Here is a 15,482-nt window from a genome sequence, read left to right as displayed (position 1 = left end):
CACACACACACACATATATATATATATATATATATATATATATATATATATATATATATGCGTGTTTATGATATTCATATCCTAATTTAAACATTCATTTCAAATTATTTACTATGATGATAATTGATATTCTAAAAGAATACGAACAAGTTATAATATATTTAATTACATAGGTTTTACCATGAGCCAGTCGAAATAGATGAGTGTTCAAAAAAATTAAAGGAGAATAGTTCATCCATATTTTACTAATCCTACTCTTAATCAATTGACTTTATCTGATATAATACGGGTATTATTAATTGGTTTATACAATGAGTTGATGGTCAAATTATATTTGAAACGTATCGATTGGTTCGGTTAGGTTTTGAATCGGTTTGACTTATTGTTTAGCGATTTATAGATTTGTCAAACCGTTATAAAACCATTAAGATATTGACTTATCAGTTATCGATTTATCGGTTATTGATCATTATCGGTTCGGTTATCGATTTAACCGTTAAGATTTGATACAAAAAAACCAATTGAAAATCACTTAGAGACAATGTGACAAACCAAATGAACCATGCACATTAGTTGATAAATTGTGTCTTGCTCAAAAGCAAATGTGAAACATAGTATAATAATCAAGAGTTTGAGACAACAAGAAATAAAAATATGAAAATAAAATCCTAAGTGAAGGACTTTATATGCCGAATGACAATAAATATAAATTATTAAGTTACTATCGGGTTATCGGTTAATCTGTTAAGAAATATCTTAAACCGTTAAGAATCGATAACCTGATAATAAAAAAAATTAAAACCATTACCGATAAATCAATAACTTTTTTTCGGTTCGGTTTATCAGTTTCGGTTCGATTTTGAACAACCCTAATTTGAACTATATTTTTTATGAGGTTTACATTTCAACTATAAATTATTCTTTATAAAAAAATTGAATTATCACTTTAATGTATTAAAATACACCTTAATTATTAGTTATTTTCTTTTTCTACTTAATTATCACCATCGTTTAATTTAAATAAGAAAAGAGAACAACATAGTTAATACATGAATGATGATAGTTCAAGAAAAAAAATGAATACCTAATAATTAAGATGTGAAACTCGAGAAAAAAAAAAGATAGTTCAAGTATATTTTTGATCATTATCTAATTTAAAATGTCTTACTACATTAGACATTTTGAACTAAGTCATGTTCTAATTAAATACCTTTAATTCCTAATAAAGTGTTTCAATTAGATATTTTCAATTCAAATTTTGAAAAAACTCTTGCACTTATGTGGTTTTTATTCGTTTATTAGATAGTTAGTTAGCCACATAAAATATATAATTTTACGACTTATCGAGTCAAATATATATAATTAAAGATGATATATTTTATATTTTAACTAATTAATATGCGAATGCGAGAAAATATTTTTTGAACTAGCCAAACATTAAAAAAAATAAAAAATATTTCCTTTTAATCTAATTGGTTTTATCCTCCATATGGTAAGCACAAACGGATAAGAAGAAAAAATATTCCGTGAAATTTCAAAAAAGCAATCAATCATTTTCATTAGCGTCCCCTCAATTTTTAATTATCTCACTTTCGTCACTTTCTCTTTCTATCTTCTTCTACTTCAAATTTGTAATATCTATTTACTTTTTCTACCCCTCATTATCTCAATTCATCGCCGGAAAGTTACACGCCGTCCGATCAATTTCCCGACCTACGGCGGTCATGGATCGCCGGTACTCCACTCAAATTGAAATTTCCCGACGGTGATATTTCTCATCTCCGGTTATAGATTTCATGTATTGTAAAATCAGGTACTTGTGAACTACACATTGCAATCATTAAAGCTCTTCATCTTCTAGATCTCTGTTTGCTTACCGAAAGTTTATGTATTTAGTTGAGGTTTTTGATATCTACAGGTAGGTAAAAAAAAAGTTACAGTTAGGGTTTTTGTATTGATTGGAAGGGATAATGTTGAATAAAATCATAAAGCGAGGGCATAAAAAGGTGCCTAAATCAGAAGTATCTGATTTTGGTCACGCGCCGCCGGCGGGAGGTAGGAATTCCGGCAATGTTTCGACGTCTGATGTGGTGGTGAATCATGCTTCGAGAGGAAACATGGTAACGAATTCTATTCAATCACAACAGACACCTTCAGTGATGACATCTGCAGCTCCAGCACCGGGAAACATTGAGAACCTTCCCTTGTTTCGTGACGTGCCGCTATCCGAACGTCAAGTGTTGTTTTTTAGGAAACTACAGATTTGTTGTTTTCAGTTTGATTTCACAGATACGATGAAACTTGTAAGGGAGAAAGAGATAAAGAGGCAAACACTTGTGGAGCTTGTAGATTATGTTCAATCTGGTGCTGGAAAAATCAGTGAAAGTAATCAAGAAGAAATGGTAAAGATGATATCAGTGAATATATTTCGTTGTTTACCTCCGGGTTCTCATGAGAATACAGGATCCGAAAATGTGGAACAGGAAGAGGACGAGCCATGTCTTGAGCCATCTTGGCCTCATTTACAGCTTGTGTATGAATTGCTGTTGAGGTATGTGGTTTCATCAGATTCTGATACAAAGTTAGCTAAACGCTTTATTGATCACTCGTTTGTATTGAAGTTATTGGATTTGTTTGATTCCGAGGACCCAAGGGAGAGAGAGTATTTGAAAACAATACTTCACCGCGTATATGGGAAGTTTATGGTGCATAGACCATTTATAAGGAAGGGAATCAATAACATCTTTTATAGGTTTATATATGAGACAGAGAGGCACAGTGGGATAGGTGAGTTACTAGAGATTCTAGGGAGTATTATAAATGGTTTTGCGTTGCCCATGAAAGAGGAACACAAGCTATTCCTTGTTCGGGCACTCATACCACTGCACAAACCGAAACCGGTTGCAATGTATCATCAGCAGTTATCCTACTGTATTGTTCAGTTTGTTGAAAAGGATTACAAGTTGTCCGATACAGTTATAAGGGGTTTGTTGAAATACTGGCCTGTCACCAATTGCCAAAAGGAAGTCCTCTTTCTTCAGGAGCTTGAAGAAGTGTTGGAAACCACACAGGCGGCAGAATTTCAGCGTTGCATGGTTCCTCTTTTTAGACAGATTGCTCGTTGCCTTAACAGCCCACACTTCCAGGTTAAGGGAAATTTGTAGTGTTTATTTGTTTTTTGCTTCATGCATTTTTTGTTTATCAATTTACTATTCATTAGTAGCTCGGTTTTTATTTTTTCTTTTCATTTCCTCGTTCGATTTCAATTGTCGATTAAATTTACATTTGCTGTGAACTGTGGATAGAATAGAAAATTGACGTGACTGTGTTTTCTGTTTTTTGGTTGGTTAGATCCTATAAAAATGTTCTTTCTTACTCTTTTTTGTTTGTTTCGGGAGAAGTATTTTCTAATGATTGTGTTGGCATGTATAACTGTGTTAATGAGTGAAGAAATGAAGTAGATGGTGCTTAGATGGGAGCAATTGTCATTTCTCCGAAGTCCCAATGTTTATCTTTATCCAGTTAAAGCCTATTTCTTTCTGATTTGTCATATTCCTTTAACTAATTTATGTATTGGGTGTTCCATCTGTCTAAGCCTTGATAGATAGAGTTACATGGTACTTGTGTTGGTGGGAGACAGAAGCCCTGTGAAGTTAATCGGGACACGTGCAAGCTAACATGGACACCACGATTATTATAAAAAAATCTATGGATTGGATGTTTCTCTGAAGGCACCTTATGCAGGCCTGAGAGAGGATCATTAAAAACTCGTTGGATTTGAGGATATGCTTTGTGACTTTTCATAGACTCTATTATGTTCCACATGACAAAGATGAATTTTTTTTCTTATGCTGCTAGCTTCCTGCTGACGGAACTCCCTGTAAACTGCCTTTGTATCCTCATTTTCCCATTCACATAAGGACAATTGACGTATCAAGTTGTTGTAGGTTCTTAGCAAATTTGTTTGTTAACAGCACTTGACTATCTCCTTCCAGTCTATTTTTATCATAAATATCTTTCTTTTTTGTCAAGTACTACTTTTGTCGTAACTATTCACCAGTGTTGTGAATGGCGATCGCCTCGTCGCCAATGGCTAGATGCGAGGCGACCCTTCATCGCCTATTAGCTTTGTGGCGAGGCAATCTTCAAAAGGCGACGCCATGGCGAGAGGCGAGAAAGCCGTCACCTTTTGTATTTTCTTAAAAAAAAAGGCGACCAATTTAAGGTTTAAAAGTTAAAAAGTAATTTTAGGGTTTTCTTTCCAAATTTGCACAATTGCACTCTTAGAATGCTAATGCGACTCCAACCAATTGACTCGACTAGATTTCTCTGGCGACCAGCCAGACTTTTCCGGCGACTCCAAAGTCGTGCAATACGTGTCTTCTTTTCTTCTTCAAATTTCTTCTTCCTCTGTTTCTTTTTCCTCCTCCTTCTTCTTATTCTTCTTCAGAGTTACTACCTCTATTTTTTTCTCACTGTTTTGACCTTTTTTTTTTTTGTCATTCAAGTTCTAGACTTCTACTATGTACTATCTAATTTCAGTTTTTGAATTAAAATATTTGTTAATATGTTATTGTCATTGATATTTTGATTATTTATATATGCAATTAAATATTTTAATTTTTTGGTATTAATTGGTGCCGCATTTCAAAAAGGCAAGTGCTTCTCTGCTCGCCTCGCCTTGTGGCGAGGCAGACCCTTGTCGCCGTTCACCGTCCAAAACACTGCTATTCACGTATAAATTTTGTGTCCGCTATTTCTGTTGCAAGTCCATGAGGCTAACCATGAGGCAACAACTGTCTTTTACTATCCAATTTGGAACTGCTACATGAACATTAGAATGTGGAGAAAATGTAGTCTTATCAGCCGCCATTATTGCTTCTTGACTTCTTGTATGGAAAGAGTGTTGTCATATTCTTGGCGCCAATGCTGTCCGTGCATATAGAACAATTATGTCACAAGTGCTTTATCAAAAATCAGTATCTAATATAGTTGCACGTGAATCATTGTGTCCTCGCACTTGAATAACATTAGAGGTCTAATTAACGTCTTTTGGCCTTTCATCTATTTATATGTCAAGATAGAGTCTGCCTTCTTTTGGAGTTCCCATTGGCCGATTATCTAGGGTTGATGTAACTTATACACTCCCCTAAAGAGGAATTTCCTCATTATACTGCTCATATTCGATCACTAGCTTACTATCAAAACGAAATGTGGTGCTTTGATGGTAGTAGTAAGTTTCAGAAAAAAAGAAGCTTTACTTTATTTTATGTCTGTACATAATCCATTTAACTGGAACAATTTTGGCTATCTCAATATTTTGTGGATCTATGTATAAGTCCTTATTGTGGGAAATTGAAAACAAATGAAGAGGTGGAGCTACTCTTTTCAGTTTGCATAGCTTCAGGGCTATGCTATCACCTTGTGGCCAGTAAGAACTTGTCTACCAAAGAAGAAGAGATACGCTAACTTTTTATGGTTTGATCTTTGTTTTCTTGATGCACAACCTTCATCAACCCTTGATGTGTGCCATATGAGCTTCACCGGGCTTTCCATTGTGTTGTTTGCTTTCAAAATCTATAAGCCTCTTCACTTTTGTCTTCTGCAGTTCTGTCATCAAATAGTGTTAAAAGATAGTGGAGGGGGATAACTTAATTCAAAAGAATAGTTTTTATGCATGAGAGAGTTCTTGCTAAACTGCAAATTTTAATGTGACTAGTGTCGACTTGATTTTTTTTTATTTATTAAGTAGTGAGTCTAGTGACTATTGATTCTAAATGACGAACCACAAACTTTGAAGCTCTAGCACCCTTTTATTTGATCATCTTTCCAGAAAGGTGTTGTTTAATGAGAGACAACAGACTGTTACCTTCTCAAAATAAAATAAAATAAAATGAGAGACAACAGATTACAAGTTCATTTTCTTTTTTTTTAATGCCGTAGACAAAAGCTGGTATTTAAGTGGCGGAGAAGGGTATAGGGGCGGGCCCATTGTCATTGAGTTTCGAATTGTACGCCATTGTCCCTCGGGTATTCTTGGCTTTAGAAAAAAAAAACTTAAATCTTTTTTTAAATGGTGAAAATATTGCTCCCTCCGGTTCAATATTTTTGTGACTTGACACGGAGTTTAAAAAAGTAAAGAAAGCTTTTGAATCTTGTGGTCTTAAATTAAAGATATGTAGAATGTACCGAAATTTTCTTTAATCTTGCGGTCTTAAACATGTCATGTGGAGAGTTAGAATTAAAAAGTTGTCAGGAAAGGAAATAGGCACTCTTTTTTAAACGGACTAAAAAACAAAGTAAGACAAAAACAAATTGAAACGGAGGGTGTAGTAGTCTGATGCAGCCTTGAGGGAGGGGAGAAGCTAAATTGATGTCTTAATAGCTCTAGGGGTTTCTTGGGTAGTTTCTAAAAATCGAGGGGAATAGGAAGAAATAGTGAGACTAATTGTATTGTCTTTCCATTTCTTGATTGTGTGTTACAAAATACCCGTGACTGTGCACTGACTCGGCACTGTTAATTATCTTACTAATTAATTTTGTTATCCTTCAACCACATCCAAATGCCAGTGTTCCATCACCTTCACTTGCCGTAACAATAATTTTATGTGCTTGTGAAGTCAGATTTATAACTAAGGGGTCGTTTGGTGTAAGGGATAAACATAAATAGTCATGGGATAAAAAAGTAGCCCAGTGATAAAATTTTGGTGTCTTGTTTGGTTGGCAAGTTTGGGATAACTTATCCCACCATTTATACCATAGTGATGGGATAAGTTATCCCATATACATGATGGGATAATTTATGCCACCTTAGATAACTAATCCCACGATAATTAATCCTGCGATAACTTGTTTCCAACCAAACGACCCCCAAGGGTTATAACAAAGATTGGGACCTAAAGTTGTTGAATAAAGATTGTCAACCCCACAGAGTGGCCTGTCTATTGATGCAATAACCTATCATAGGTGTGAAAGGCTTGTTTGTTTTAGACGTCAGAGAAGAACAGAGGGGCATTCATTAGCATAGAGAAGCCAATCGAGCGAAGATTTTTCCTTTTTTTCCCGCATTTGTTCTTTCTACTGTTATACCCAACAAGTATCCCAGCTTTCCAAGATCCTTGGTGAAAGAGTGTTTACTGGTTCAGGTTCATTTCTATCCTTTCACTACCTGTAATCCCAATATCGTCAACCTACATCAAGGATTATGATGCATGCTTGCTTCAAAGGACCAGAAGCTGGAGTGAAATTGTCTACCTGTATTATGAGCATATATCTGTTTTCAGTATATTCTCGGCTTATTGTTTCAGTGTTTCCTTTGATTAAGTGAATGAGTCGTATAGTTCTAGTGCTTGGTTTCTGCTATGTTGCTTAGGAGGTGAAATTGTAAACATTTCTTTTCCTGTTTTGAAGCGTCTTTGCTATTTTCTTTTTTTCTTTGTGGTGAGAATCACAAGAAAATTTGTTAAAAGCAGAGAGTGAGGTTGGATACGGACGTATCCTACTTTACCATCCTTTTATTTTCAGCACGTTGTTGCTAGTTACTATTGCTGCATGTGTAGTTGAGTTCAAATTATCAGTTTGCACTTTTTGAGGTGGCTTTTTTTTTTTTTGGAATTTTTCTTGAGTTCCTTAAACTGCTAAAACAACCAAGGAACCTAACAAGGATTGGAGATGGGAAGATTATGAAAGGTTTCCTCGTTGTAGTTACTCTTTTGGTCTCTTCAGTCCTAGAACTTTTACCCAATTAAGCTTTAGAATCTTGTCCCGTCGCCCAAGAAAGATAGCTAGGTAAGGGCCGGTTTGTGAGTTCCTTTTATTGATTTCCTAAGTATAAGATGCGGATACTCTTGGGGTGACCTTTCTTCTTTGTTGGATAATACTTTTCTTGTGATTTCAGTTGAACTTGTCAGTCAATCTCTTTTCCTCTTTTTAGAGTTTGTTTCTTTGTGAGTCTGGTTGCTTTTTAATGTAACAGGTTTAGCTAAATACTCCAGAGATGGTGGTGGCTGTAGAACTCTTTGGATTTTGTCCATTTGTCTCATCCTTTTGTTCGTTTCTTAGAAGGTCAATTGCAACGTTTATTTCTGATCAGATCGACTAGATGTCTTAAGCACATTCATGTTCAAGTATAGGCTCTCAGTGAATTCAGAATATTTCATATGGACATTGGAAATGTCTCATTTGCTTGTGCAGTAAAAGCCATTCACTTTGTTTTTCGTCCTTTTTTTCATCTGTGTATTTGCAGCAGCTTTCTGTTGAGAAATGTTCTAGTAGTAAGTTACACTTTATATTAGTTTTATATTGATATCATGTGAGAATAATTCCCAGGATTATGAAATGGCAATCTATTATCTTTGAGGCATCTCTGAAGCAATTCATATTTCAGGTTGCAGAGCGAGCCCTATTTCTATGGAACAATGAGCACCTAGTGGGATTGATCGCCCAGAACCGCAATGTCATTTTCCCGATCATTTTTGATGCTCTGCAAAAGAACATAGATAATCATTGGAATCAAGCTATCCATGGGCTGACTGTAAATGTTCGCAAAATGTTCATGGAAATGGATGCTGATCTGTTCGATGAGTGCCAAAGACAGTATTCTGAGAAAGCAGCTCGGGCCACTGAACTGGAAGAGCAGCGAGAACTAAGATGGCAGAGATTAGCAGCTGCTGCAACACAAGGATGCTAAAAGGGACACGTTCATCGCGATTCTTGTTCCATTAGGTGGGATTAGACCCCAAATCCCAAACTGGATGCGTGGTTTACAACCATGATCATTTGTTATACTGGTATTCATTTCTTCTAGTTTTTGTTCGTCGATGTCAGTGTGCTGAATCGTTGAAGATGTCTGGCAATGCAGCCACGTGTAACTCATATATGTATTTGATAACTGCTTTGTCGCCGTGTGCTGCAGCTCAGGAATGGTTTGTTTTAAGTGTAATTTGTTCTGTAATTTTGTCCTCTTTAGAGAAATTTTTATTCTTCAGTGAACTTTGAAAGCAACAAATCTGGTGTTTACCGTTATTTATACTTGTACTTGCACATAGCTTAGTGTTTAGACAATGAAATCAGAAAGTAGTACCTATTTAATATTTTATTTTCACTTCATATTACTGTGCATAAAATATTGAAAATTGAATTACCGAATTGAACCAAAATTTTTGGTAATTTGGTATTCTGTATGATATTCATGAGTAAAATTTTAGAATTACGGTATTTGGGTTTCAGTTTGGTATGAGACATTAGTACTATTTGATATTTTTTGAATATCGAATTATTTACTTAATGAAGACTATATCAACAAGTTCATTACTCATTAGTACAAGTTCAAAGAGAAAGTTAAAAGCCTAAACATATACAACTCAAATACATGTTTATTTTAGTTGTGTTAATTTGTTTTTCTTGATGTTTTTTTATTTGTTGATCTTTTATTATATCGTGCTTTCACATAAAAAAAAAAGTAATAATTGAAGTAATAGTATTAACTTTGTAATATAATCGGCTACAACTTTAATATGATATCGAATAAAAATTTAAAATTTTGATATTTTAGTATCTACTTTTAATTCTGAATTACTAAATTCAAAATTTATAAATTCCGAACGAAATACCGAACGCTCAACCCTACTTCATATACACTTTTATCACTTCTCGCTTAATTAATGATACGTGTTTTCACTTGAAAGTTTAACTACTAAGGCTAAAATGCTTAATTTGGTGTAAATAGTCACAACTCACAATCATGTTCTAGTCAGTTTCACTCTACTTTGATGCTAAAATGTAGTGATATTTATTGGTAAAAAAATTTCACCCCCAAAATTTACGTCAAATTAATAGATGCATGATATATATTTATATATAATGTTTTTAACATTTAATCATGATTAATTAACCTCCATTTTTTTATCTTATTAGATCACTTGACTATAATAAAAAGCATGTGTTTGCATATAAATTCTTAACACTTAAATCATAATTAGTTAACATGCAAACAGCAAAATCACCTTATTAAATCACTTCACTATAGTAAATAATACTATGTATTTAGACATAAAATTTTAGCACGTAATCATAATTAAATTTTGAAAAATAAAATAAAATCTTATGATAAAAATAGATGCCGTCCACTAAAAAATCCCCAGATAAAACCGAAAGGGAAATCCAGTCAGTGCCACTTCTTGTAGCTAACGCTTTGCTATATTCTTCATCTTCTTCACTGTTCATCCTCCTCTTTATCGCTACAAAGTTGCTTTCCAAGAATTCATAGATATAGAAATTGCCGGAATGGGTGGAGGAGCGGCTGCCTTACAGAAAGATGTTCCTTGGAGAGCTGCTTCTGGTGCAAAACCCATCCCTAAAATTCATTATTCTCCTATTCTTCGTATACCTCAAAATCCTCATTCCGATTATGCTCTCTCCATCATGAAGGTTCGTTTTTTTGTTCTCTTTTCTTTGGGGGGTGAGGTATGGAATTTACTTGGAAAGATGTAATCTTTTTTTTTTTTTTTTTTTTTTGGATTGGGAATTGCAGCATCCAGATCCAATTGGAAGCGGATTGGGGAAGGAGGCAATAGTAGAAGCAGCAGGGCCTGATTGTATTGTTCCTGGAAAGAATCCACCTATCAAACTTCTGGGGTTTAAGGTGCTTCTATCTGTTTCCGTAATTTAACTTAATTCTCTTTATAATCTTATCTATAGTGTGTTGTAGATGACAATGGAAAGTTTTTCAAAGGCTAGGTTTTTCTTACCATTAGAACTCGAAATGATTTACTTCTCTACTGGAACTATGACTTTGTTGGTGAATGTGATAAAGTTAATAATCTAAAGATGGTGAATTCTGTATTAAGACTTTTGTTCAGTTTGATGCTGCACTGTTTAGCCTGTTATCATGAATATTTGTATAGAATTCTTTATCCTTTGAGAGGACTGGTGATTTGTTTAACTTAAGCTTGCGGCTGTAATCTAGTTGTTGCTATTTCTTAGCTTGTAGGGTGAAGGTAAGTAGAGACTGATGTGCATGTGCTCAATGTGAAGCATATGAGGATCTTATTTTCATGTCTAGGTGTTAGAATGAAAAGAAGAAACAAAAAAAATCTGCTTTTGGTGGCGATGTTATTTAGTTCAGCCAGCAGGTCAAGTGTTTTTTGTTGTAGCCTTCTTATTGTTTTATTAGTTTATTTGTTAGCTTAATGTAGGTTCATCCAAGTTCAAGCATTTCTATGTTGCAGTCTGATGTTTGCATATTTTAAATGATAGAACTACTTTACGGAGGGGATTTAAGTTGGCATTTAAAGTTATACTAGTTGTCTTTGTTAGGTATAATAAAGATTGGATTGATGCTCGGCTTCAAACCACCTTACCCTTTTAGGTAAAGGGAATGATTATTTGCATATCAGTAGTGTAAAGAAGTAAATCAGATTCCTTTACTTTTGCGTGATGAGGGAGGGGGGAGCTCAGCAAATGTAAATACTTATGGTAGTTGGCTGTCTGTGCTAAATATGTTGTCTCAATTATTTTTTGGCTTTTCTCTTGAGCCTCTTCAGTAAGCCCTAGCGTTCAGTTTTCACACTCCCTACTTTTTACATGCATGCAGGTATGGCCCATTGAAGTCGACTTGAAATTTATGGAACCTGTTGGACGAGAACTGAAGTCAGTTGGGAAGGTAAATTTTTTACTTTGTCTAGTGTACTGTTCCAATTATCTAAAGAACAATGCTGTTGAGACAAATCCAGTGACTGGTGTACATCTTGTGGAAAGAAAACTAGTTTCGTTAGTTAATTTATTGATTGACACTAAAACAAGTTGTTCATTCCTTTTACATAACCTTTGCATGAGCAGATTCTGCCTTGTCTCAGAACTGATTTAGCTTTTCCTGCAAAGGTTAAAACCTTTTTTGAACTTCAATGTAGTGGATTATGAGATTTGCGGAATATGGATATAGCAAATGAGTAGCCCCTGAAAGCTGTAGGAAGTTAGCATGCTTCCATGGTATATTTGCTCTGTGGATTCAAGACTGGTATAGTTTTAAATAGGGAATACTAACAGAATGGTTAGAAAAGAAGGTGTTATCCCTCATTTGTAGCGAAGACTGATGGGTATTGGTGATTATAGACATAATATTGACATTCGTGAGCGCATGTGTAAGTACATTTGGTTTTGTAGTCAAATAAAATTGTCTGATCGTTAACCACTAAAACTTTTGACTAAGAGTGTGACATCTACTTGTCTTTCTTCAATAACTATTTCTGAAGGATCAACTTTTATTGAAGGTTGTCTAATTTCAAAAATATGTTGATCCCTGAAGAAGGTGGAGTTGGTTGTTTCATTTCCTGTGCATATGCAAACCATAATCGAAGTGGTCAGTGTTGGTAGCAAAATGCATTCATAAGAGGATTTGGTTAATTAACAAATAAGATGCTGCTGCTCTCCCCTTCCTCCTAGCTAGTTTAATTTCTCAATTAGACATTCAGAAGTACGGTCAAGAATGGGAGTAGTAGACTTTTTAATACAAAGATGCACATTTGTAGCTGGATTCTTGCATAAATCTGTGGGTAAGTACGTACAAGTTTCATTTTACCTTTTTAACACTCCGCTATTGTTTTTGTGCTTGCAGTTCATGGACTCTGCAGTCGATCTTATGAACAAATCTTTCATTGATCGCTAGTACTTTCCGTTGGAGTGGCTGAAGTGCACCAGTTATATCAACTACTTTGAGGCTTGTCAAAAACTAATGAAGTTGGTTATAGAGATCATCAGTTCTGTTAATCCTACTACAAATGTTATTTATTTAAGGAGGTCCCATTTGTATTATCAAAAAAAAACTTGCAAACTAGTGTACATTCGACATGTACATGGAATTGTGGCTTTTTGAAAAAGTTAATTACATCTTAAAGTTACATAACTTGGAGATTTTGTGGCAAGTCAATGATTCTATGCTATCTTCTCATTACAAGCTCAAATTTTCAGTTTATTCAGTAACATCTCCTTAGTATCAGACCTTCATCATGCATAATAGTAGATGAATATACAATGACTTTTTCTTGTTTACAAGAAAAATTAAGAACACACTATGAAGACCTGCTATGCAGAATCACTTACTTTTGTCACAAATTGACTGTCAAATAAGGATGATAATAGTGGTAGAGCAAGTGTAATCTTGCTACATTAATCCTTGTACACTGCTGTATATTCTGCTGCTTACATTGTGTTGATGGGAGGTAGCGGTACATGGTAGAATATTCATAGCTGATCTGGACACCAAGTTGTCATGAATAAAAAAGGGAATCAGTTGAAGCAGAGAGTGTTGCACGTTAAACGATGTGTCGTCTGATACAATGTACCTGACAAATTATGATCTATGGTGATCCCAGCTTTCCATTTTGTTGAAAGCTGGGGGCGGTTTAACAAAGTGAGCAGTTTTCACAGTAGTGGTAAAGTTCAACTTGTCTTAGTGTCTCAATTCAACGGATAAAGCTTGTGAAGCACAATAAGATTTTGTTGCCCCCACAGTAGATGCATATATTGGATTTTGCAATGCACCAAAACCTCATTCTTATCTTGAGTTTTCTATGTAAGCACATGCCTAATTAAAGTTCTTATAGTTTATATTATTGTGATGAATGAGACAAAATCTTTATGCCCACAGTGTATTGTTAAGCAGACAACTTTGGTTTACTGTACCAAAACTGGTGATGTAAAAGGGAGATAGAACTCCACTCTTTATGTATATAAAATTCAAAAGTCCATTGCTGACCCAATGTAAGCCTTAAGAGGATGAATTTATCTATTATGATGATGCTGGTATTCCATTATAAACAGATGTTTTCCACCTATTTTGCCAGGTAAGATCTTCTGCTTACTCTTTTTTGTCTTTTTAGCCACATTGGCATCCTATATAAGAAGGGTAACTCTGTTAGGTTGTGGCAACCATAAATATTCACTAATAGCTTCTCAATTAATCATGCTTGAAGAGGAACTGCGAAGAGGACAATGGCTTGAAGAGGAAGATGAGAGACTGTCTATGATTGTAGCTGTTTTTGGTGAACGTCGCTGGGATGCCTTAGCAAAAGCTTCAGGTATGATTCAGTTATGCACAATGTTTAAACTTTGTACTGTCACTAATCAGAAGTGAATTGAGAATCAAGAGTCAGTGGGCTCAGAATGCGTTAATCTTATTATAAGTATACACTTCAAATGTTTCTTGACATATTTTTGCTTATATAGTTCAAGTTGAACCAATAGGTCTTGCTCATGCTGACGTGAAACATCAAATAACTCTGTTTAAATATGCTACCTTGCAGGGCTGAGAAGGAGCGGAAGAAGCTGCAGATTGCGATGGCTGAACTACCTCCGCCCAAATCTAAAGCACGGTCATATTACTGCAGATGAAGAGCGTTTGATAATCCGACTTCAGAAGCAGTTTGGAAACAAGTAGGATTTTTTTGTTCTTCATAAGAAACTTTTAAGATGCTCTACAACAAAGCTTTTAAGGATATATGAAATTCTACCTACTCTAATTATCACGTTGAATTGTTTACATCTCATCTCAAAGCTTAAGCTGTTTAGAGAGGATAGTCTTTTTATTTACATAATCATATCTTCAGCATTTCCAGGATAAGATTTTTCCGCTTGGCTCATTAGTACTAAAGTTTTATCGATTTACAGGTGGTCAAAGATTGCTAAACAATTGCCTGGAAGAACTGATAATGAAATCAAGAACTACTGGAGAAGTCATTTGAGAAAGAAAATACTAATTTTCGAACAAGGTCTACTAGAATACTCTGCTTGTTGATATTGTATCTATTCCCTAAGTGTTCCCTCTCTTACATATGATTCCTTTTTCCATTTGACAGAATTCTCTTGGAGTAACACAATTAATTCAGAACAAAAATCATCAATTTCGAAACGTGATATTGTCCCTAATTCATCATCCAACAGTGAAGACTCTTTCTCCGAAAAAGGTGATTGTTCCTCTGCTGATTCTTTGGCATACTCTGGAAATGAAGTAACATTATTGGATTGGATTCCAAGTTGGTCATATGAACAAAGCAGAATGGAACATCATATGTACTTTTGCAGCTCAAACCTATGCTCTTGTTATCCTCCATAGACAATACTACACTACATGGGACAATAGCTAAATTCATAGTACTGTTTAGTTTTTTTTCCTTTCCTGTAGAAATGCAAAGAATGTATTGAATGTACATATTACTGTCTCCTACTTTTGCTTTGAGTTTTAAGTTATGTGCACTAACAATCAAGTAAAATTAACCTACAACAATAGACAACTTAGGCCTCAGGCTTGAGGAAAGTTCATTGTTCCCATCTAGCGCAGATGAGTTTCCCCAAGGAACCGATGAGCCAAAGTTCGTATGTATATCACTCGAATTTTCTTGATTCATGGTATTAGTGCCCTTGAGAAGACTAAAGGAACGGAGGAATGACTACCTATAATAAAGCTTAGGCTAATATTAACCCGAAGG

The 15,482-nt window shown here is 34.8% G+C and overlaps 3 protein-coding genes across 5 annotated transcripts; all 3 read left to right on the top strand.

Annotated features, from left to right (window-relative positions):
* Positions 1-1,573: 1,573 nt before the first annotated feature.
* On the top strand, positions 1,574-9,021 carry LOC129875955 (serine/threonine protein phosphatase 2A 57 kDa regulatory subunit B' beta isoform-like). Of its 2 annotated transcripts, XM_055951212.1 has the most exons (3): positions 1,574-1,813; positions 1,919-3,146; positions 8,387-9,021. In XM_055951212.1, exons 2-3 carry the CDS (start codon positions 1,971-1,973, stop codon positions 8,687-8,689), a joined length of 1,479 nt encoding a protein of 492 aa, XP_055807187.1. In that variant the 5' UTR covers positions 1,574-1,813; positions 1,919-1,970; the 3' UTR covers positions 8,690-9,021. The 2 variants fall into 2 exon arrangements, with proteins under 2 accessions (XP_055807187.1, XP_055807186.1); XM_055951211.1 differs by having other exon boundaries at positions 1,574-3,146.
* Positions 9,022-10,156: 1,135 nt separating this feature from the next.
* Positions 10,157-12,920, top strand: LOC129877525 (uncharacterized). The gene is made up of 4 exons (XM_055953041.1): positions 10,157-10,428; positions 10,532-10,642; positions 11,594-11,662; positions 12,614-12,920. Exons 1-4 carry the CDS (start codon positions 10,285-10,287, stop codon positions 12,662-12,664), a joined length of 375 nt encoding a protein of 124 aa, XP_055809016.1. The 5' UTR covers positions 10,157-10,284; the 3' UTR covers positions 12,665-12,920.
* Positions 12,921-13,002: 82 nt separating this feature from the next.
* Positions 13,003-15,214, top strand: LOC129877524 (transcription factor MYB27-like). Of its 2 annotated transcripts, XM_055953039.1 has the most exons (5): positions 13,003-13,841; positions 13,971-14,075; positions 14,301-14,430; positions 14,665-14,765; positions 14,853-15,214. In XM_055953039.1, the coding sequence occupies exons 2-5, from the start codon at positions 14,021-14,023 to the stop codon at positions 15,107-15,109; spliced, it is 543 nt and encodes a 180-aa protein (XP_055809014.1). In that variant the 5' UTR covers positions 13,003-13,841; positions 13,971-14,020; the 3' UTR covers positions 15,110-15,214. The 2 variants fall into 2 exon arrangements, with proteins under 2 accessions (XP_055809014.1, XP_055809013.1); XM_055953038.1 differs by lacking the exon at positions 13,003-13,841 and having other exon boundaries at positions 13,853-14,075.
* Positions 15,215-15,482: the final 268 nt, after the last annotated feature.

The sequence above is a fragment of the Solanum dulcamara genome, chromosome 12 (genome assembly GCF_947179165.1).
Source record: "Solanum dulcamara chromosome 12, daSolDulc1.2, whole genome shotgun sequence".
NCBI classification, from domain to species: domain Eukaryota; kingdom Viridiplantae; phylum Streptophyta; class Magnoliopsida; order Solanales; family Solanaceae; genus Solanum; species Solanum dulcamara.
The sequence above is the reverse complement of the archived record's forward strand: the minus strand, read 5'-3'. Positions and strand labels throughout refer to the sequence as shown.